General features: G+C 32.0%; 1 protein-coding gene across 2 annotated transcripts; it reads right to left on the reverse strand.

Moving 5' to 3' along the window:
* Positions 1–1,320: 1,320 nt before the first annotated feature.
* On the reverse strand, positions 1,321–22,847 carry LOC140437450 (uncharacterized). Of its 2 annotated transcripts, XM_072526990.1 has the most exons (8): positions 22,494–22,847; positions 19,842–21,444; positions 18,277–18,501; positions 16,064–16,747; positions 15,871–16,006; positions 10,751–11,184; positions 5,811–5,913; positions 1,321–1,568 (listed from the first exon to the last, which is right to left on the reverse strand). In XM_072526990.1, the coding sequence occupies exons 1-8, from the start codon at positions 22,721–22,723 to the stop codon at positions 1,429–1,431; spliced, it is 3,555 nt and encodes a 1,184-aa protein (XP_072383091.1). In that variant the 5' UTR covers positions 22,724–22,847; the 3' UTR covers positions 1,321–1,428. The 2 variants fall into 2 exon arrangements, with proteins under 2 accessions (XP_072383091.1, XP_072383090.1); XM_072526989.1 differs by having other exon boundaries at positions 15,871–16,747.
* Positions 22,848–23,135: the final 288 nt, after the last annotated feature.

Consider the following 23,135-nt stretch of genomic DNA (forward strand, 5'->3'; position numbering starts at 1 on the left):
TGCAGTTTCCAGTAGCCTTTGCGTTGTGGCTGTGTCGGGTCTTGTTTCTGAGGCATATGTCATTATTAGTCTTACACTGACTTTATAAATTCTTGACTTCATCTCAGTGTTAATGTGCCTGTTTCACCATAGAGTGTTATTAAGGCATCCTGCCAGTCTATTTGCTTTTTGTACTTGATCTCTCACTTCTTTGTCCAGGTCTCCGTAGCTAGACAGTGTAATTCCCAGGTATTTTATTTCCATTACTTGTTCAATACTGATGCCAACAATTTCTATTTTACATCTGGTTGGTACTTTCTGAGATGAGATTGTCATATTAAATTCTTTTGCTCTTATGTTAAATCTGTGGACCAGTCTTTGCAGACTATCTTCATCTTGGGCTATCAATATCGCGTCGTCTGCATAACAGAGTATTTCTATTTCTTTGCTTCCCATTCTGTATCCTCTTCCTTTGTTAACGCTTTTGATGATTTCATCTATGATTAAATTGAAGAGCATGGGGCTCAATGAATTCTCTTGTCTTATTCCGCTGCCTATTTCTATAGGTTCTGTAAGTTGTCCATCTATTCTGACTTCCATTTTGTTGGTTTGGTAGATGTTTTCGATAGTTTTTATAATATTTAGGGGACCTTCTCTTTTATACAGAAGATGGATTACATCTTTTAGTCTTACTCTGTCAAATGCTTTCCTTATGCCAATCAGACATAGAAATGCAGGTCTATTATACTCTAATGATTTCTCAGTAATTTTCCTTTTAACGAATATTGCATCTGTACACGATCTTCCACTACGAAAACCCTGTTGTTCATCTGCTAAACTTATCCTCTGATTTATTAGCACTTGTAAAATTTTAATTGTAAGTTTTAGCGTAGTATTTAACAAGTTTATACCTCTGTCTTTTATCTCCTTTTTTTAAATAGAATCAGTTCGCTCGGTCAAGGAAATTGTGGATAATCGTCAATTACTTTTTTGTTCGTATGGGGACTGCTTTTTCAAAAACCGTGTTGCTCTCCTCCATAATGGTTTCGATATTTTTAATTTATTAATAGTAATTTTCGAGTATATTTTATGTATTGCATTCAATAGACTGAGACCCCGTGTCTTAGAGAGACATAATTTGTGAAGTTTTTTTAACATCTACACTCATTTTAGGTGCTGGACTATCAAATGATTCTTAGAAATCCATATTTTCTGTATCTGCACATGTTTCAATAGAAAGTTCAGGAGAAACAGTGCTTTTCTAGTTCTGATTGTATTTCTAAAACCAAACTGCACCTCTTTAAGGTTTTCTTCAAATAAAGGGTAATATAATCACAAAAAGTAATATAATTTATTTAATTCTAATTATAACATTAAAATAATATAAAAAAGTATCACTAAAGCTAAATAAAATCACAAAACCTAATATATATCTAATAAAAACTGATATTAATATTTAGTCATTTTTTCACCCCGTTTTGGTTGTATTAAATCAGACCATCGAAGAGTCTTCATTGGAGAAAGTTCATCATTTAAATCATCATCCGCCATATTTTCAGCACAGCTGTTTTGAAGTTCTTCAATACCATCTGAAAACAGATTTTTTTATGTAATATAATTTCTGTGTATTTACAAGTTACATAAAAATGGAAAGTTGGTCAAAAAATCTGACACTTGTCAAGACTTTTCCACAAGAAAAATAACTTATTTTTACTATGCGTCTACACGTTAGTCTTTAACTGAATAAGTTGAGGGGGGAACTGTTTGTTTCAAGTTGGTCATTCAGAATTGTATCTGTATTCTTTAATTTATTAATTTCCACAGATTCTAATAAAGATAGCTTAATGACTTTATTTTAAATAGGGAGAATTTGAAATTGGTCATTCAAAGAATGATTACGGTATAGAAGGCGAAGTGCGTACATATAATCTGTTTTTTTATTATTGAAAGCCCTTTTGTGTTCTGCTATACGTTTTCTTAAGAGTTTACCAGTTTGAGAATAACATACATTAAGAACAACAGCCAAAAGAAAAAACACAGTGGGATTTACAAACTTACATGTAAAAAACTTACCAAAAATTTACCAGGGGCAAACTGCTAGAACCTTAAAAAAAGTGGTACAGTAGGCGTTACTGTAGACTAGTGCGAAGCTTCATCTATGCTTTCTGTATTTTTAAAATTGAAGAGGTGGATTCCAAAAGGTCTTAAGTTAAAAAAGTAAATTTTTCAGGAACGAATTTTTTCTATGTTTAAGAATATAATTAAGTGTTACTTTTGGAATAGCATCAGTCATGTAATTTACAGTTCAAATTCTTGTTTCAAGACAATTGAAAGTAAGATTTGAACACAAAATCATGGCTTTTAAGAAGTTAAACATTTTTGGTTTTTTTTTATTTTTCAAAATGACCTTAAGTCTTCAAAATGACTTAAGCACTTTTGGAAAATTCATGTGGGAGACAACTGCATATTATTATTCATTTGTAAGTTTATTGATAATCAGAGCTTATCTTTAAGATGTCAGCAAAGGTTTAATAACTATTTAAGTACATAATTAAAAATTCATTTTTATTCATCAAAATCAATTATTCACATTTTTGTCAAAATTTGAAAAGTAAAGTAGAAAAATCTTTAAAGTAAAAGGCTCTAGTTCATCATACATTACAGTATTATTATCGTTGGGACCATCTTGAACATTGGTAAGTGCAGTGTTATAAAAGTCTTTTGAACTAGATAATGAAATAAATTTGAGAAAGTTTTCCACATCTTTTTTTTTCTTTTCACTTACATGATTCACTAATGGCATAGACTTCACTGTACTGTACACTTCCAGCAAATTGCATCTTTTTTTTTATAACTTTAAAAGTACTAGAATTACCACGGTAGGTATTTTTAGCAATGTCTTTATTACTTTTATTTGAAAATGAAAAAACTCATTATTCACGCATCAAAAAAGTGAGCTTCTTCAATAAAATTCGTTTTGTAGCATCCATGAAATCAAAAAGTTCCTAGTCTTTTCCTAAAACTATAACTGTAGCTGAAGATACAAACACTTTGTAGTACCTCTCTGGTTCAACTATTGTTTCTTTTTTTCTAAATATTTTTTCAAAACGTCCAAATACTCTATCAGGAGGCCTATAGCTATGTCCCCCGGAAAGCAATGCTGAATATCACTAAACGCTCTAGAAGTCTGCACATAACTAAGTAGGAAACCTAAAACATTTTGATTTTGTCCACTGCAAGCATAAGAAAACAGTTGGAAGTGTCAATGATTTCGCTGGAACATTTTTAAACTTGTCTTCCAAAATCCCCAAAAAGTTATACAGAGATGAAACTACTTCATTGGAACCTCGCCCACTCTGGTTTTCAGTCCACGTGTACACAAAAGTATTAGTAGAATCTTGTGTATTTTCCATCAATACAAAAGTAAGGTTATAAACCCAAATTTGTCGACAATAAAATACCTCACCAACTCTTAGTTTTGGAAGAGGCTGGTTTTGTTCCACGTCAAAAGATACCTTAACTACATTAGCTTCTGTTCTTTTATGCAGTTCATAAAATTTCTTAGCTCGTAACTTGTGCAATCTGTACTTAGTAATAAGGGAAGCTGTTTTTGAAGGTCTTTGCATAAATTTATTTCACTTTTTGTTAGATCAAAAAATGAACAGACGTCTGTCTTTGGACTGTCAAAACTTAGATTGAATTTCGTCTGGAAGATCTTGAAGAACTTTGAGTAAGATGCAAGTGACTTCTTCTCTTATTTTTGAGTCTGTTTCCATATACGCCACAATGTTTTAATAGATAACTCAGGGCTAAGGTAACCACGGACGCTCATGTATGATTTACAGATGTGTAAAAATTGTGTGATGTACAGGAATGTGGAATTACCCACACTTAAAGCACCATTTGTCTGCCGTATGAAGTATTTTGTAACAGTTCGAGATCGTGGATTTGTTTTATTTCTAGGTCTATGTTGCTTAGACTCTTGATTGATTGAGAAGGTATTTGAATACGAAGTTGTTCTGATCAGCAGCAGTCTTATGTGAGTAGATTTTATCATAAAAGCTACTTACATCATTAGGAGTCAATAGATATGCCTTACAAACATCACCTTTATGAGCACAAACAATGCAAGGATCTGGATGAGCTTCTTTACCATTTCTTCCGAATTTCTTGAAATTTTTGTCCCACAGGTCTCATTTTTCTCTCGCGTCCTCTTCTTGGCACTCTTAATGTCGTTTACAGATACTAAAAAATCACATGTTACAAAATTTAAACTCATTTTATACTTATAACACATGTTTTCGATTACTCACTTGTTTCATCTCAAACAGTCAACATAACCAAAAACTCACAGCAAATAGCTGCTGACAGCTGGAATCGCGCATGCGCAAACACTCAATAGTTGACTTAAGCCGGTTTGGAAAAGAACAAGGAATGACTAAAACACTTTTGGAAAACATTACTGATTTGTAATCTGTATAGTATACTTGACTTAGCTTTTATGGCATGAATTGTTTTTCTAATGTTAGAAATGATGCCCTAGAATCAGATCCAACTAAAACTTCAAAATGTGAAAAAAAAAATGACTTAAGCCCTTTTGGACTCCACCTCTTCAATTTAAATAATGTGTTTAAAATTGAATAAAGTAATTATATTATTTATTTATTATTTTTATAGATTTTAATAAAATTTAAAAAAGTTTACATACTGTATAGCGGTCACCGCTCGTCACGCAAATGGACTCTTCCAATTGTTTACTGTGATAAGTATTTCGTAAAAAGCCATATTTAATATGCTGATTTAGGAATATCTTCCTAAAGATATTCAGGAGAGAGGAAAACCTCTTTCCTGAAGCCAACCATAATGTGGCTTCGCCTCTTTAAAAATTTTAAACTGTTTGTCCTTGTGTAGTGTAGTGTAATGTACAAGTTTATGTTTATGACATTCTCAACAAATTGTTGGATAGGTCAAAATTGACGAAATGCCCCTGAAGATGCTCTAGGAAGCGAAAGTACTTGGGCAAGATTTAATTAATAAACTGTGCTCGAAATTTGACTTTCATTTGATCAAAGTTCATTTATTCGAGCATTCAACCTTATATCAATATTATTGTTTTGGTAAGGAAAAACAGTTTAAAATTTCCATACTTTTTTTAAATTCATAATAGTTATTTTATTTTAATTTCAATTTCGTTCACACACCCAGCCGATTTCCGAAGCTTCAAATATGAGAACAATATTGTTGATACTGTTATCCACTGTTCTCTAGCGGCATCCGACGACTGTAACGACTCTAGAACCCTTTCGAAGTTCGAAGCAAGACCTAACCTCGCAGAGAAGCTTCGATGGGGGTTCCGGAATGAAAATATAAATTTGTATGGTTAAGTAAATAAATGTTATAAATTAATTGTGTTTTTAGTGTTAGTGTTAGAAGACTGTAAATAAATTAAAATAAACATTACAAGACAAATAAGATTAAACACGCTTTACGCGAAAACAGGCAACGGTTAAATAATAATAGCATAAAAGGAAAGACAGTAGGAATTCCTAGAACTAAAGTCCTACCATTTCAGATTTACAAAACCTACGTATTAGCAAAATAGCTTCAATTTTACGTTTAGCACGTTTAAGAAATTCCCACAAAATGGAAAAGATGATATATTATGTGTTGCTATATTCACTTCGTTAAGTATATGCCAGATTTTATCTAATTTTACTTTATAAAAGTCTTCTGTTTGACAAGTACGAACCGTAGCTGGTTTTAAAAAAGCTCTATTTAAAAGAACAGAAAATTGCAAAAAAGTAAATTGAGTCCTAGATATATAAACTTACCCCATATAAAAAACGTTACTAAATTATTTTCTGAAACTTCTTTAACAGTTCCTACTATTTCAGATGATACACCTGGTGTTAGTTGATCCGTTAATTTAAATACCTTAAAAAAGATTAAATTAATAACAACAAAATGCTTTGGTACCACTTTTTCCAATCCACTTTCCGAAGAAAATTTCTTTCAGAAAAGGGAAACAAAGAATTTACAGATTAGTTTTTTTGTTTATAAAATGAATATACAGTAGACTCCCTCTATAACGAGAACTGAAATGGCAGACTAATTACCTCGTTATAAGAGGATCTCGTTATATCCAACAACAATAATATACTGTGCATACATATGAATATGTAGTTTTCTAAAACATTAACTTTCTATAGTGAAGCCATTCGGAGCAATATAAGATGCTAATACATATTGTTTGAATGGCGCTTTTGAAAAGAAGACGTTTACTTTTATTGTCAATGATATACGTTAAAACAAAAAATCTGTATTCTGTAAATCTGTATAAAGCGTATTTTCAAGAATAACTACTATCTAAACTACTGCGTCTGCAATTGGAAGAAGTCTGTCATTTTTAACTGCTTTAAATTGTCCAGTATTCTATCTATCATATTTTCTAAAGATATGAAACAGTTTTATGCTTCTTCATTTGCGTTTTTTCTTTGGATAAAGTTTCTGACAACCTTTATAACACTTTCCACATCTTGTCTATTAGGACCTATATATTATTAGGTGTGAATGGTCAACCCCTTACAATGACACTTGTGAATCATAAATTGTAAATTTCCGACTAAGAATCATAAATTGTAAGAAGTTTATTGCGGACGGCAGTTAAAAAAGATATTTATTTATAGCTACGGTCGGGCCAAAATGTAAAAAAACACGTTTTTCAATCTTATATTCTCTCGTTATAAGCAAATTTACCTCGCTATAGAGGGTTATAGTTCAATAGAAATTTCACGTTACATCTAATGTACCTCGTTATAAGCGAAAACTCGTAATAACCGTATTCGTTATAGAGGGAGTATACTGTATTAACGAATTCATTACTAGAACTGTTTTAATGTTTTTAATGGTTTGGTTTTAGTTTTGAATTTATTGTGGCGAAAGTCCACCCATTAACGGCAGCACAGCTACTAACGTCATACATATTCTGTAGAACAGTGTGTACCGAGAACCAGCTGGAATGATGCATTACAATAGGTCAACATACCCGTAAATACTCAAGAAGTTTCCGGATATTTTAGGAGCCGTATAAACGGCTGTTGTAAATCATTGTACAAATTAATAAAAAATGTAAATAAAAAACAACATGCTTTTAAAGTTAACGTTACATTATTATCAAGACATAAGTAGTACAAATAAAATGTCAGTAGCATGAGTGAGATTTCTCCATTTCACCAATTAGCAAGATCATTACATCATCTCGTTGTTTTCTTTTAATATGGTTCCATACATGACCAATTTAAAGCCTACTTTTGAGAGATTGCAAAATGCCGTAAGATCTTAACCTCAATGATAGTAAAATAAAAACCTGTATCTCCACACGGAAGTAGAAAATATTCAAAAGATTAGATAACATAGGTAGAGACCAATTGATTCCCCATATAAGCAATCACTTGTAAAGTAGGCAGACAAAAATAATCTCAGTTTACTATTTGGTATAAAAGACAGAACATTTAGATCCGCAGCGTGGAATAGAGAATATAACCTAGACATTGATTTTCAATCCATCTCAACTCTCAAAGTCAACGTGTTTTCTACACAACCAATAACGTCCAATAATATATGAAGTAGGTATCCAGTTTCCGATAATCCTATTCATCCCCTAACCAAAATGGAACGTTTAAAAGGTAGGCTGGTTGAACTTTTCACTTGAACTTGATAGAATTCTAAGATGGGTCTCAGCTACACCTGAAATCTACGATATATTTGCAGCTACAGTAATATAAATCGCAAAAAGGCATATCAACAGCTTACCGGGCTGTGGAGATTTTCACAGACTACGTCGAGAATGATAAACCAGATGTACCTATTGACCTTATTACAAACGTTAATTAAGCTCGGACATATAAATGAATAAAAAGAATGGAATTAAAAAACTCGACCAGATAGTTAGCAGAACAGTGTCCCTATACAGGGCTCCAAGTGATAAAAAGCTAACAAAATATATAATAAGGAAACTCGATAATTCACGAAAAATAGCCCGATATACCTCAGAACTCTCTCACGAATACACCACCGAAGAAATAACATTAGACCTCCTAGACATGAAAGTTGGCAAGGGACCTGGTTTTGATAAGATAGATCATAAGTTTTCTGCTTGTTTACTCATATATCTTAACAACTGGACCTATCTGCTCAAAGTAATTATTGTATTAAAACCCAGTAAACCCCACGCCAAAGTTAAAGTTATTGTGTGACGATCAAAAAAGATTTCAGGTGGTAAAAAGCCGGTCGTAACTCAAGAACAATACAAAAGATAGTGGGGTGGGTATGAATATGAATGAAAGATAACAGTTTGACCAAAGAAACCAAGACATACTGAATGCTACGAAACTGCAAAAGAGCGCCAATAAATCGTAAACAGAGATTTATCAAGGTGTCAAATTCGTTGAAAGGTATCAAATCATTATTAAAACCAAACTATTAATATTAACATGCTTACCTATAGAAAACAAAAAAAAATAGTCAATAAAATCGTAAAAAAATAATAAACTTAAAAAACTGTATTTATTCATTGCTGTACATATAGACAACAATAAACTAATATCTAAATAAATTGTGGTCACACGATCAAATAAAAATAGATGTTTAAAGTAAATTAATTACTATTTAAATTTTCAAAAATGAAAAATTATGGGTATGGGCCACAATTTTTAGACCGAAAAAGCTTTTTGGTTTGGAAATCATACTCGTAATATACTCAATATAATATGTAACTTCATAATGAATGAAATAAAAAAACAATTTAGTCATAAAATGTCTAAACTACAAAGTCTAAAAAAACAAAAGACGACTATAATTTTTGTAGATCTGACAGCTGTTTAGACACAGTATCGAAGAAAGGACTATTGTGTAAGCTGACCAAATTAATCCCTTGTCAAACAACATTGAAACGGATAAAAAACATGCTCTCCAACGACATAGAAATGGCAGCACGTCACAAACATTTTGAAATTTTGAGCCCAAAACCTACTGGCAAATATAGAATATTAGAAGGTCTGAAAGGATCTCAGACAATCACATTTTTAAAAGTAGTAAAATAGTAATAGTTTAAAAAAAAACTGTTTAAAATAATTGTTTACAAATTTAAAATAACCCATGTCGGTAATGCTAAAACTATAATTCAAAAACTAATTAAAAATAATTAGGACATAAAAATTATTACATCCGTTTTTTTAATCAAGGGCATTTCAAAACTTCATGAACCTTCGAAAGCAGGCCGAAAAAAAAACAAAAAGAATCCTAAAAACATTACCTATTTTAATTTCATACTGAATTCAATATAAAGCATTGAAAACGACCGTTAGAAGAAAAACATTAAATATTTCTAGTCCAGTCGTCAGGGAGTTCACCTATAAAAATCATACGAACAAGCTGAATTTTGCAGAGAATATTAATTTTGGAACCCCAAAATAGACGCAAAAAAGTTTACTACTTATACCACCGGGCTTTCCCCTAAAATCCCCCTTGCAGGGGGATAAAAACGTGAACAAATCGATTTACCAAGAATCTGTACACCGTAGAAAAAAATGTTTCAAATAAAAAATGTAGCTGAGATAATTTTAAACAAAAATGTTTATAAGCATTTTTTGTGTAGAATGAACCGTTCTCTTAGAAACAACGCTTGAAGCGACCGTCGATTTTACATGTTAATAACGCGCGCGAAATCAATGTTCAATAAAATTTGTATTTTATGTGACCAGCTGTAGTAAACTTTTCATTTGTAGAGATCCATCTTTAAATCCTATGACATGAAATTTCAATTTTGAGTTGTAGTACCAAATATGAGGCATTTGAAATATGAATAAAAAACGGAGAAATTAATGTTTTACATTACAATCACACGTCACGGAAAATGTATTTAAGAAGACTGTTTTGGGTGTAGATTATTGCAGTAGTTTTGTTCTTTTGAAAAACGTACTATTGTAATTTAAAAAAAAAAGTTTTAAATGTTTTATATCGTTTGTTGTGTGAAAGTTTAAATCCAACGTTTTTTAAGCCTCTTTCAAATGCCTCACATTTGTTGTTAAAACGCAAAACTAAATTTTCATGCCATAGCTTTTAAAGGTTAGCCTCTAGTAATCAAAACTTCATAGTGGCCAGTCAACGAAAGGGATAGATTGTATTGATCTCGTGAGAATTATAAAAAATGGCAAAAATCGCGCTACGTTTATTTATTTAACATCTGTATAAAATCGAGTTTATTTTCGACAAAATACAAAAACTGCATACAAAAGCTAAACTCTTAACCTTTAAAAAGCATCTTGATTTTTGTCGATAGGTCACTTAAATCAAAAGATATAGAATTTTTACCGCCGAGCTTATACAAATTTTATTGAACATTGATTTCGCGCACGTAATTGACATGCAAAATCGACGGTCGCTTCAAGCGTTGTTTCTAAGAGAACGGTTCATTCTACACAAAAAATGCTTATAGACATTTTTGTTTAAAATTATCTCAGCTACATTTTTTATTTGAAACGTTTTTTCTACGGTGTACAGATTCTGTGTAAATCGATTTTTTGCGTTTATACGCCCCTGCGAGGGGGGTTTTAGGGGGAAGCCCGGGGGTAAAAGTGGTTAACTTTTTTGGGGTCCCAAAATTAATATTCTTGCCAAATTCAGTTTGTTCGTATGATTTTTAGAGGTTCAGTGGCATTTTCGTCTCTGACGACTGGAATATTCAACTATTTTACTAATGTAGAGATTTTACCTTAAATGCAATAACATCTTCAATATCAGGCAGTCCAGTTATAGCATGCCAGTTAAACAAAGATGTTGCATTTTTATATTCATAGATCTTCTGGTTATCTATACAAATAACACTAACGTCATCTTGTTCTTTTTCTCCATTTACTTCACTATTTTCTTCTTTGTTTTCAGTTCCGTTATCAAACCTAATGTGAGTCTTTGGAGCTGCTGCACACTTTAAGGGTTTGAAAGAAGTAGATGTGGAATTTCTTTGGGGGGAAATGGTTTCCTCGATAGTACAATTTTTCGACTTGGGATTCCGCTTTCTTTTACGATGTCTCTTCCTTTTCGTTACGAATTTGCTGCTATCTTGGTTTACGGATGTATCACAAGCGCTGTTTAGAGTCGTTGAAGTACTGTCATAACTGCTATTTCTTAGACTATCCAGCAGAACACCTAAAAAATTACAATACCTTGATCTAAAACGATGAATGGAATAAAACGATTTCTTTTTACTGTTGTGTAAACTATTAATAAAAATACACATTAGCTAAGATTTTGGCAATTAGATTGTGAAGGTAATAGGTATATATTCACATCACAATCATTATACACAATCTAAATGTTATACCCATTAACAAATCAACATAAAGTGACCTATATATACAAATCAAATTCAACGCAAAACAAAAATAAGAAAATCATTGAATTTATAATAAATGTTCAAAATGGCCTCCGTCGATGTCAATACATAATTGCAGGCGATATTCAAAAGAGTGACTTACACTAGTAAGTTGTTTTGTAGTTGCCACAGTAGTTTCTTTAAACAGTTTAACATAAAAACGGACATTTTTATTCGAAAACAAATCTACGTTTATGTACGAATAGTAATAGCAATGAACCTGGATATGAATCAGGACATATATGCTTGCTTCATAGATTTTAAAAAGATTTTGACAGAGTTCAACATGAAAAGCTTTTAAGTATTCTTAAGACCAAAAACATAGTTTTATGCGAGTGAATAATAAAAGTAAAATGTAATGGCAATATATCTGCGGTTCACTCTAATATTAAGTTTATTACGTCTCAAATTCAGAATATTACTGATCACTTGGGCCATACTCTTCCTTCTCCTCTATTAGATAATTTAGAATCTTCTCTACATAAAAAATTCAATTTCATATAACATAAATCTATGAATCATCTCTGTAAGAAACTTGATAACTTAGGTATCCCTGAGTTCAAGAAAATCACATTTAATCCTAAATGGACTAAGAATCTTTCTGACGTTGAGGTTCCTCAAAACATTCTGAAGTTGTTGTCTCTAGATGCCAAATTTGGGTGTCAACCTTCACTAAAGAACTACTCCATTTGTAGAATCTTAGCTGATGTTGAGAATATTTTGTCGTTTTCTGACAATCCTGACCATCTAGATCTTGAGTCATCTTCCAACAATTCTTCCTCTTCTTCAGCCTTCAGTAATCCAACTTTGGACATAGGCCTCCCCCAAATCAATCCAGTGTCTTCTATTTTGCGCCACTTGCTTCCAGTTGTGTCCTCCGATCTTCTTAATATCAAATCTTGTTGGATTTGACTCATCTTCCTCATCAACCACTTTCTGAAATAGATAAAGTGTACAGGGAAACGGTATCGTTTTAAAAAACCAACCCTAACCTGTTAGTCCTCACTAGCGATAAAGGGAATAATATGGTCTTAGTGAAGAAAGACCATTATCTTAGTCTGAGTTAATATCTATTAGATGATGTGAGATATTATCAGCATCTTAATTCTAATCCATTTTCCAAATTTACTAACAAAATTAATAAACACATTACTTAAAAAATAATAACATAATTGATAAACCCTTAGCTAAATTATTACATAATTATCACGGTTATGCACCGAGATTTTATTATCTACCTAAAATACACCAGCCTACATTAAGCACGAGAACTACTGTATCCTCAATTAACGCTCCTAACACCAACGTTGATCATTTTTTGACAGATATTTTGTCTAAATCTTATAATCATTATAAGAATGATAGTTGATTCCTTTCAATTTAGTGAATTCATTGATTTCGTAAGTTTTGATCTCGTTTCACTTTTCACTAACTTACCTCTGAAAAGTGCCTTGTCTTTGTTAAATAATCATTGGAGTTCTATCCAACCAAATTCACCTGTCTCTTGGGATGTGTTTGCAGAATTACTACAATTAGTCTTTGATACTAGTTTCTTAGTGTTTGATGACATATATGTACTATTTACAAATTTTTGGAACACCTATGGGTTCCTCGATCTCACCCGTCCGTCTCAATTTTGTTCTTGATGACTTAATTGCAGACCGATTAAGGTTGTTGGATTTTGAAATTCCTTTCATTAAGCGTTATATTGATGACCTAATTTTAGCTTTACCACTGGACAACCCTGTCAGTGTTCAACGATTTTGATTCTCACTTAAATTTACTTGTGAATTAGAGGACTCCATCACGAAGAGCATACCGTTTTTTGGATATGCGTGTTTTAAGAAGGACGGACAACACCGTGATTACAATTTTATGTAATAATGTGTATGTATATTATTGCTATAGAGAATAGCCTATATAGCTAAATAGCTAATAGCTAAAGACAATAAAGCCCCAGGAATCGATGACATCTGTTCGGAAATGTATAAAAAAGGTGGTGATCAACTTTTTGCAGCAATCCATAAACTAATAGTACTTATATGGCAGAATGAATGGGTACCAGAAGAGTGGCTGAAGGGAATAATATGTCCATTGCATAAAAAGGGGGATCAACTGGAGTGTAAGAACTATAGAGGCATTACTCTGTTAGCATCTGCGTATAAGATCTTCGGCAAATGTATTATCTGAAAGACTTAAACATTTTACAAAGGATATTGTTGGTCAATATCAATGCGGATTTACTGCTGGAAAGTCAACTACACATCAAATTCAAGCACATAGGCAGATTCTAAAAAAGTCCCTAGAATATAACATAGAAACACACCATCTCTTCATTGACTTCAAAGCAGCCTATGACAGTGTGAAAAGAACTGCATTATATAATGCAATGATAGACTTTGGGATCCCACCTAAGTTAGTTAAGTTGACCCACCTAACAATGCAAAACGTAAGCTCATGCGTTAGAATTGAAGGAGAAAACTCTACGTTCTTTGACATTAATAATGGTCTAAGACAGGGAGACGCGTTGGCGTGTCTGCTCTTTAATATTGCCTTTGAAAAGGCAATCAGACAATTAAATATTAGAATGAATGGAACTATTTTTAATAGATCGACGCAAATTCTCGCATTCGCTGACGATATAGTTATAGTGGGCAGAAGTATGAGAGACATGGTGCAGTGTTTTACAAGGCTTGCGGACGCAGCAAGTGAATTAGGACTTGTGGTAAACGAGGAAAAAACCAAATATATGTTGGTTTCTAAAAACCCTCGAAATATCCAACAAAGAATTCAAATTAACAACCATACCTTTGAGCAAGTCAACGAATTTACATATCTTGGATCGCTAGTAAACGCAACAAACACGACAAGCGACGAAATAAAAAGACGCATAGCAATAGCAAACAGAACTGTTCACGGCCTCCAGAGACATTTAAAAAATAAAAATATAAAACGTGCACTAAAGCTTAATATATACAGGACCTTAATAAGACCAGTTTTGATATATGGGGCTGAAACGTGGATCTTATCTCAAAATGATAAAAGACTTCTTGGTATTTTTGAGAGAAAAATTCTTAGAAAGATTTTTGGGGCCGTAAATGAAAATGGGCTATGGCGTCGAAGATACAACTTTGAACTGTATCAGTTATACACCGATCCAGATATTGTGAAATTCGTTAAAGTGCAGAGACTTAGATGGGCTGGACACATTGCTAGGATGTCAGATCACGAATACACGAAGAGATTAACATTTTCACAACCAGAGGGCACAAGAAGCAGAGGACGACCACGAATGAGATGGATTGATGATGTGGAAGAAGACCTACAGATTCTAGGGGTTAGAAGATGGAGGGAAGTTGCCAGGAATCGACAGGAGTGGCGACTTCTTTGTGAGCAGGCCAAGATCCACAACGGATTGTCGAGCCACTTATGATGATGATATTATTGCTATATGCTTATGAGTGGTGATTAGACGTCATGAAAACTAAGGGGTTTGGAGAAGTTTCTCGAAACATTTTTTATACCTTCCGAATATTTATTTTACTTTAAAATAACTTCCCAAATACAGAAAATAGTTGCTAAGATCTTTCAAATTTGAAACAGTTGACAGTATAAACTACCGAGCTACATTTTAACCTACTTAATTTCGGAAGAATAAATTTTAGATGAAGCTAACATAAGTACGGTTCGAAACCATGGTGAAAATTACTTATTATTCTACATTTAGATATATTGTAACTATAATTGGAGTTAAAAGGTAAAAGCTATGGGCGTGAATAATTTGATGGAAATTGCTCAAGACAGAGAGGAATGGAGGCATGTTATCAAGTCGGCTAAAACCCACGAAGTGTTGTAACGCCAAGGAGTAAGTAAGTAAATAATTGGAGTAGATAAAACCAGAATGTTGCGGAGGGAAGTTGCCAGGAATCGACAGGAGTGGCGACTTCTTTGTGAGCAGGCCAAGATCCACAACGGATTGTCGAGCCACTTATGATGATGAAAAACAGAATGTGGCACTCCAGGCGTGATCGAGGTCGTAAAGCATAGCTTTCTTATCGTCTACGCACGGAGCGATGGTCTATAGTTTCATTTAATTAACTTGAATTAATTTAATTTAATATATATATAATTTATTTTTTTTAAATTTAATTTACCTTATTTTATTTTATTAAGAAACACGCATGAGACTGCGTATACTACTCCACGTAGTGTGTGGTCACTTCTTTCTTTCGTTACATTGCGTTTCTGTCCTTACATTGTGTTTCTTTTGTTCTTATTTTTTCACATCTCTGTACGTGATTGCACCGATCAATGCATTTCGTACGTAGCCCGCGATAAGAAAGCTATGCTCCCAAAAAGTATTGTCGATATTATTGAATATAATACGTATAGTATAGTAGTATATCGCGCCTAATAATACTGCTTTACTGTAAGTGAAGTAACAATAAAATAGATCTTACCGACTCCAGAATAATTGGCACACCAATGTTTGATAGGTTTAAGCCCAGACAAGTCCCACGCAGTAGTCCCTTTTATTAAAGAATCTTCTTGTAGTGTAGAAATGCAAGGTGACATTTTACTCAAGTAACAAGAGTCCTGCAAAATTGCCAATGATGATTTTCCGAAAACGGGATAATTAATTTTAGGACTTACTGTCATACTGTTATTTTGGGAATCATTTTCAGATATATCATAATTTTTAGATTCTTCTAACTGTTTATTACGAATTTTCATACGTTCGTTGACATCTGAAACATTTGCATCTATATTGGCTTCATTTACTTCAATGTCGATTTCTTCTTCAGATTCTGGCAATTTTACTTGTGCATCACCAAGTTTTCCCTTCTCACTGATTTCAAGTGTTACATTCATATCGACTTCTACAGTGTTATCGACTATATCACGGCTAGTTGTACTAGGGCCAACAATTTGATGTTCATTAGATTGTATCTGTTTGTGCTCCACAGCTTCCTCAACTGGTTCTTTCGTTTGCACTTCATTAGACACTTGATTGTGTGATGCTTTGTTTTCATTAATTTCGGTAGCAATATGTTCCTCTTTGAGTTTATATGGATCCCTGTCCAATTCTCTCTCTTTTAAATCATTTTTAACCTCTTGATTTTTCTGTGCTTGTGGAGAAATCCAAAACGAATCTCTAATTTTGAACATATTTTCCTTTTTCTTTTTAACTGCCGCCTTAGCCTTCTCCATTTTTTCCTTTAAAGAAGGAGTATCGAAGAAGAAGTATTTGGTAGTTGGTAAAACTGTATCTGTTTCAATTGTGTCTTTATTGATTTGAATACCATCTTCTATCCCTGATGAGGATTTTGAGACGACCTACAAAATATGAATTGGTTATTATTCATTGATAAAAAAGTGTTATTTCCTAAAATAGGTAGATTTTTATTCAAAAAAGATCTTATAATGATATAAACATCTGGCATTTCTCAACCTCCTACCCTTCCAATACCACAAACCGTTAATTTTAAATAGGGACTAGACCATGTGTGATTATTAGAAAGGTATTGTTCTGAAGCTATTTTCTTGTGGCATTTTAAATTAATTTATATTTAAATGGGAATAAGCCACAATTAAAGGTTAAAATACGTTTATTGACGTTTCAATTTCCACTTCGGAAATCGTTCTTAAAATACATATTTTAAATAAATATAAATTAAATTAGAAAGGTATTTTGATATATGTATTTTCGAGAATTCAGGCACCCACGGTTTTTTCTTTCCATATTAACCCTTGTCTTGTGAAAAAGAATCGATTTATTAAAAGTGTTACACCACTTAAAAAATAAATGTAACGCCTATGTTTTGCTAATAGCAATGACAATTTTTTTCGTCATGTCAAGAATCACATTGAAAGAAATTCGCAAAAAGTTTAGTTCTTAGACAAGGAAAGGGAGAGGACAGGTAACACTCATTTAATAAAGCTTCGAAAAGTGAAGCCAGTTTCGATGTGACCGCCATGTTTTGGTGCCTGTACATTGCTCTTTACTACCGCAGGGTTACCAGGTCTACTGATTTTTCAGTAGATCTACTGATTTCAACTTCAATTTAATGATTTACTAAAACACTATATCGATCTACTAAAAGTATGTAATGATAAAATAATGTTCAAAAAGTGATCATTATGTCAGTGTTCAGTTATAAATTTTGAAAAAATCTAGAGAGAGAGAGAAGAGAGAGAGAGAGAGAGAGAGAGAGAGAGCGCGTGCGTGTTTTGTATTCAGAGTTTCTAAATAATATATGAAAAATAATAGAAAATAGTTAATTAATATTAAACATCAGCCAACTTCTTGTACATTAAGGGTATAAACCCTTACATTGCAATGTTATATAGAATATCTTAAATCATATATGTTGCTAAAAGTGGGTCATGACACGAGTAATTATGTTTGGAGTACATAAACTTATTTTTTATACACAGCTGAGCCTTATAATATGACATAGATTCAAAGTCTGATAGGGTAACTCTGAGAGAATATATAAAATGTGAAAGAGATTTATTATTGGATTATTATTGTATATTTACAGTTGGAGATGTGTAGATAACGTAACGCGTATAAATTTAAATAAAATATAGTGGAAAGTTAGTGATTTTTTTGGGTTTGAGAGTTGGCCCTTTTTATCCCTTAAGGACCAACGTGACATTCTTGCCAAAATAAAGATGGACAACCAATATATTTACTATTATATATTACTTCTAGTATCTCCTGTGTATTTGTTTCTAGGAATTCTAAATCTGTGTATAAACTGCAGCTATATCTATATATGTGATTTCCTGAACTGGGAAGTCAGCTTACTACAATTGGTATCATTATTAAAAAATTAGAGATGATATTTAAATTTACTTACCACTGTTGGAATATCAGCTTTTGCTTTATTTTCTTCATTATGTTCCTCAACAGTTGATTTACTGATGCAATCAACTCTGACTATATTGATTTTCTTTTTGAAATTTGTGTCCATTGTATGTGGCGCAGGACAATTAACAGATTGGTGATCATTTGAAGAAACTGGATTAAAAGCCTTCGTAAAACTGTCAAATGAGTTTTGTACATTTTTGAAGTGCTGATTATCCTAAAATTAATCATAGGAAAATTATCATTTCTGTATAATTTCGGAAGTCTTATACTTTAGTTATAGAATTCAATAGCTTTTTGTAATGGGTAAGCGATAAGTGTAATTAAGAATATACTGGAATAAAACCATCACTGAAAAATTGGAGATAGGCACACTGATGAAATCTCCATACAATAAGGAGTCAGATAAGGTTACATTTTGTTCCCATTTTTTTTACTCCGACCATTTTATAAGAAAGGACTTGAGAGGGAGCCACATGGAATAAAAATCAATGGTGAATTACTTAATATAATTAGATATATAAATGACACACCAATTCTGTCAGAAAACATTGAAGGACTCCAAATTCTGCTTGATCATATTCACGAAGTAGGAGATGAAATCGACATTAAAATAAACTCAAATTTTTAGTCTTTATTGTCAAGTTCGAATTGAAAAAATTGACATAGTTATATATTTAGGAACTTCTAAACAGACCAATTAGATCCAGACATAGAAATAAAATGCAGAATAGCAAATGACTTTTCTGAAAATAAATAATTTCCTTGCTATAACCATCTCAGTTTAGAGCTAAGACAATGAATGTTAATTAAAGTGCCATGTTTGGTCTGTATTCTTGTATGGAGCAGAAGTGTGGACCCTAAAAGTGTCAAGCATGAAACGAATTAAAAAATTAGAAATTTCTTGATGGAAAACATCTGGGACATATATTGAGGGGAAATCGATATAGAATACTACAACTAATTCTTAGAGACAAAATAGAAGGGCGTAGTGGTGTTTTTACACACAAAAACAGGTGTCATGGCTAAAAAAACATTCACAAATGGACTGAGGTACCAAATGCAGGACAGGTATTCTATGTGGCTGAAGATCGAGAAGCCTTTCCAATGATGATTGCCAATGTTGGATAATTCTGATATGGCATGTGAAGAAGAAGGAAAGGTGATAAGAAGAATGTTGAATAAAAGCACCACTTGTTACAAATGGTGTGGAAATCACTAAGTTCAGCTGTATTGATGAATTATTAACACTAACCATCATTTTTTATGATCAGACAAATAAGTATTTTGTTGTTACTAACAGCTGAGTACTAAGATTAGGTTTTTATAAAATAGTACCACTAGTACTAATAAGTAGACATAATTGTAATTTTTTTATGACTGTGTCATGCGATCCCATCTGGAAACTAATAGTTTAATTTATGTGCTTTAAACGGACAAATTAAATGAATGAGGAGGAATTACAAAATGTGCATTTCCAACAAAAAATGCATATGACCAGAGAAGTGATAAAAAGTAAGTTATATTAACAAAGAAACATAATAACTTTACACTTACATCTTTTACGGAAGATTCACTTCTAATGGTAGGATTTTGTTCAATATCTTCTTCTTTTTTTGATGTAGGTGAACTAGGTGAATCAGGTAAAGTAGGTGAATTATAAGATATATGGTCAATTTTTACAATATTGGTTTTCTTCTTTTTAAGATATTCATCAGTTATTGTAGGTATAGGAAGAAACTTTTTGTAAGTAATGCTGTTAGGTATAGTTGTGGCTACATTTACACTAATATCTCCATTTACATCCTTTTTATATTTACAATTGGAAACTTGCTTATTTGAGCTGTGTAAAGAATCAACTTGTTTTGTTCTTTTTTTATATGATGCATCCATTTGATCTTTACTATGATAGCATTTATGTAAAGATTCTGAATGTTCCCCATTGGTATTTTTAGATGATTTTGTTTTGGATGGTTTCTCTTCTTTTTGCCTTGAACTCCGTATTTCTGTCTTGCTGTTAGGTATTGTTGTAAATTCATTTTTTACACTAGTATCTCCATTTACATCTATTTTGTATGATCCACAAGCCCCATATGGGTTGGAAACTAGTTTATTTGAGCTGGGTACAGAATCAACTACTTGTTTTGAACTTTTTTTATATGAAGTGTCCATTTGATCTTTATTATGATAGTGTTTATCCAAAGTTTCTGATTGTTCCTCATTTACATTTTTGTTACTTTTAGATGATTTTACTTTGAATGGTCTCTCCTCTTCTTGCCTTGAACTCTGTATTTCTGTCTTGCTGTTAGGTATTGTTGTAAATACATTTTGTAGACTATTATCTCCATTTACATCCATTTTGCATGAACCATGAGCCACATTTGGGTTGGAAACTTGCTTATTTGATATGGTTAAAAAATCAAATAATTGTTTTGAACTTTTTTTATATGATGTGTCCATTTGATCTTTACTACTATAGTGTTTATGCAAAGTTTCTGAGTGTTCCTCATTTACATTTTTGTTACTTTTAGATGATTTTATTTTGAATGGTCTCTCCTCTCTTTGCCTTGAACTCTGTATTTCTGTCTTGCTGTTAGGTATTGTTGTAAATACATTTTTTACACTATTATCTCCATTTACATCCACTTTGCATGAACCATGAGCCACATTTGGGTTGGAAACTTGCTTATTTGAAATGGGTAAAGAATCAACTACTTGTTTTGAACTTTTTTTATATGATGTGTCCATTTGATCTTTACTACGATAGTGTTTATGCAAAGTTTCTGAGTGTTCCCCATTTACATTTTTGGTACTTTTAGATGTTTTCTCTTCTTCTTGCCTTAAATTCTTTTTAAATTTTTTTCTAGAATATCCTTCTAATAGCCATTTGAAGTTCGCTAGGAACTCATCTTGATCCTCCTGGGATTCAGTTTCCTTTTTTCTCTTCTTTATACCTTTACCATTGTTTTCCATTTGATTTACATCATCCTTTTGAGATTTATATAGATAATTTTCATCATGGTTCTGTTCTAATACATATTTTTCTTTTCTATCATTTAATGAACCATTCGATTTTCTTTTTGATGAACTAGGTATATTGTTAAGTGTTTCACTAGTTATATTGGTAGGTATTTCACTATGTTTATTGGTAGGTATAACACTAAAACAGATATAAAACATTTACAATTATACCAAATACTTATATTAAACTTAATACTTAGTATTTGAAATTTTGTTTATCTCTCTAAAGTTAACATAAAATATTTATTTATATTAATAATACAGAGATATATTAATTTAATAGTTGGCAATTAGATTGGAGCTCTATATGCACATACACACACACACACACACACACACACACACACACACACACACACTCACATATGACTAATATTATTTTTAATTAATTCAATATTTTTATAAGACTCCAACTCCAGAGTTGTAAGTACATTTATTTGTAACAAATTTATTAAAAATTGTTTCGTGGAATTTTTCAATAGTGGACTTCTAGAAACTCTTTTCAGACTAAAAGTGACGTAAGAGTGATACAAAGTAAGAGGGGAAAATAAAATTACTGACCAAATCGACTGTAAGGATGAAATATATTTTAAATTAAAGTATAAAGCACTAAAAATTTGTTAATTTAAAAAACTGGATATCATAGGATAGCAGATAAGAGTTTAAAGCTTCTGTGCTAATTTGAAAACATTAGAAAATAGCTGGTCTCTAAATACAGACAAATAAATTGATAACTACAGTTACAGCATGGACAAGGAAGCAAACAGGCAAAGAGATGAAACAAAGTAAGATGAAATCTTCAGAAAAAGTAAAAAAAATATCCCTAACAAACACAGAACGATCTCAGGTACATGATATCAAGGTGTTTAAAAAAGAAAACAGGAGAATTCATTACAAATTAGAAGTAGAGAATAGACTACAAATTATGGAAAAATTCTATAAGGAAAAGAAAATCCTAGTCCCCGGCCTAATCAATATTAAATGAGACTAACACATTAAGTGAACTAGGGAAATACATTCCTAATTGAACTTGAAAAACTCGCAAATTGAAATTTAGTTTCCTACTTGAGGAAATTAGAGAGAATTGAAAGATAAAACGCAGACAGCAATTCACAATACACATTATCAAGATAAACCAAGTGAAACAAATAATCATTATGTAGCTTAAAAGATGATATAAAACTTTACCAAACAACGTCATCATTACGAATTATCCTCACGTCTTCAGCAGGAGGTAAGTATTCATTGGAACTAGTTAAAATAAAATTCTCTATGCCAAAACAGTTTGCAATTTTGTGTTGTAAATCTTCCACCTTTTTAATTTTTTCATTAATAAAAATTCTTGCCCTCTGCCTATGATCAGTGAAAAATTCTGATAAATTTATAACTAGTATAAAATTATTTTGAGCCATTTTCATTGGCGGTGTAGTACGAATACATTAAAATTAAAGAAAAAGCCACTCCGCCACTCATGTGATAACTAAAATTCAAAATTTTTATTTCAGTCTAACATAACCTCACAAAACAGGATCTTCCGTTAATTTTCCGGTTTTTATTTTACACATGTGAAGTTAGTAACGTTTTTTCGTAAACACAGGCGGACTATAATAAATATTTGGTGGGGTTGAAATGATACAAAAGTATATTTTAATAAATTTTATCACGAAATGTAGGCAGCAAATAATTGATGTACCTAAGGCAAAGATTTGGCATCCGCCAATAAAATATCAACTTTACCTACTTAAATAAAAGGCAGATATCGAGCACATTTTTTTGTTTTTTTATTAAATCTTGCACAAGTACTTTTCCTCTCAGAGCATCTAAATAAGC

The sequence above is a fragment of the Diabrotica undecimpunctata genome, chromosome 3, assembly GCF_040954645.1.
Source record: "Diabrotica undecimpunctata isolate CICGRU chromosome 3, icDiaUnde3, whole genome shotgun sequence".
NCBI lineage: Eukaryota > Metazoa > Arthropoda > Insecta > Coleoptera > Chrysomelidae > Diabrotica > Diabrotica undecimpunctata.

What these genes read in the sequence shown, in the direction of transcription:
- LOC140437450 (XM_072526989.1), bottom strand. Translation starts at nt 22,723, where the DNA reads ATGAAAATGGCTCAAAATAATTTTATACTAGTTATAAATTTATCAGAA. An exon ending in GTGAATCTTCCGTAAAAGAT is followed by an intron (nt 18,502 to 19,841) that starts GTAAGTGTAAAG and finishes GATTAATTTTAG; the next exon opens with GATAATCAGCACTTCAAAAA. An exon ending in AAGATGTTATTGCATTTAAG is followed by an intron (nt 5,914 to 10,750) that starts GTAAAATCTCTA and finishes ATCTTTTTTAAG; the next exon opens with GTATTTAAATTAACGGATCA.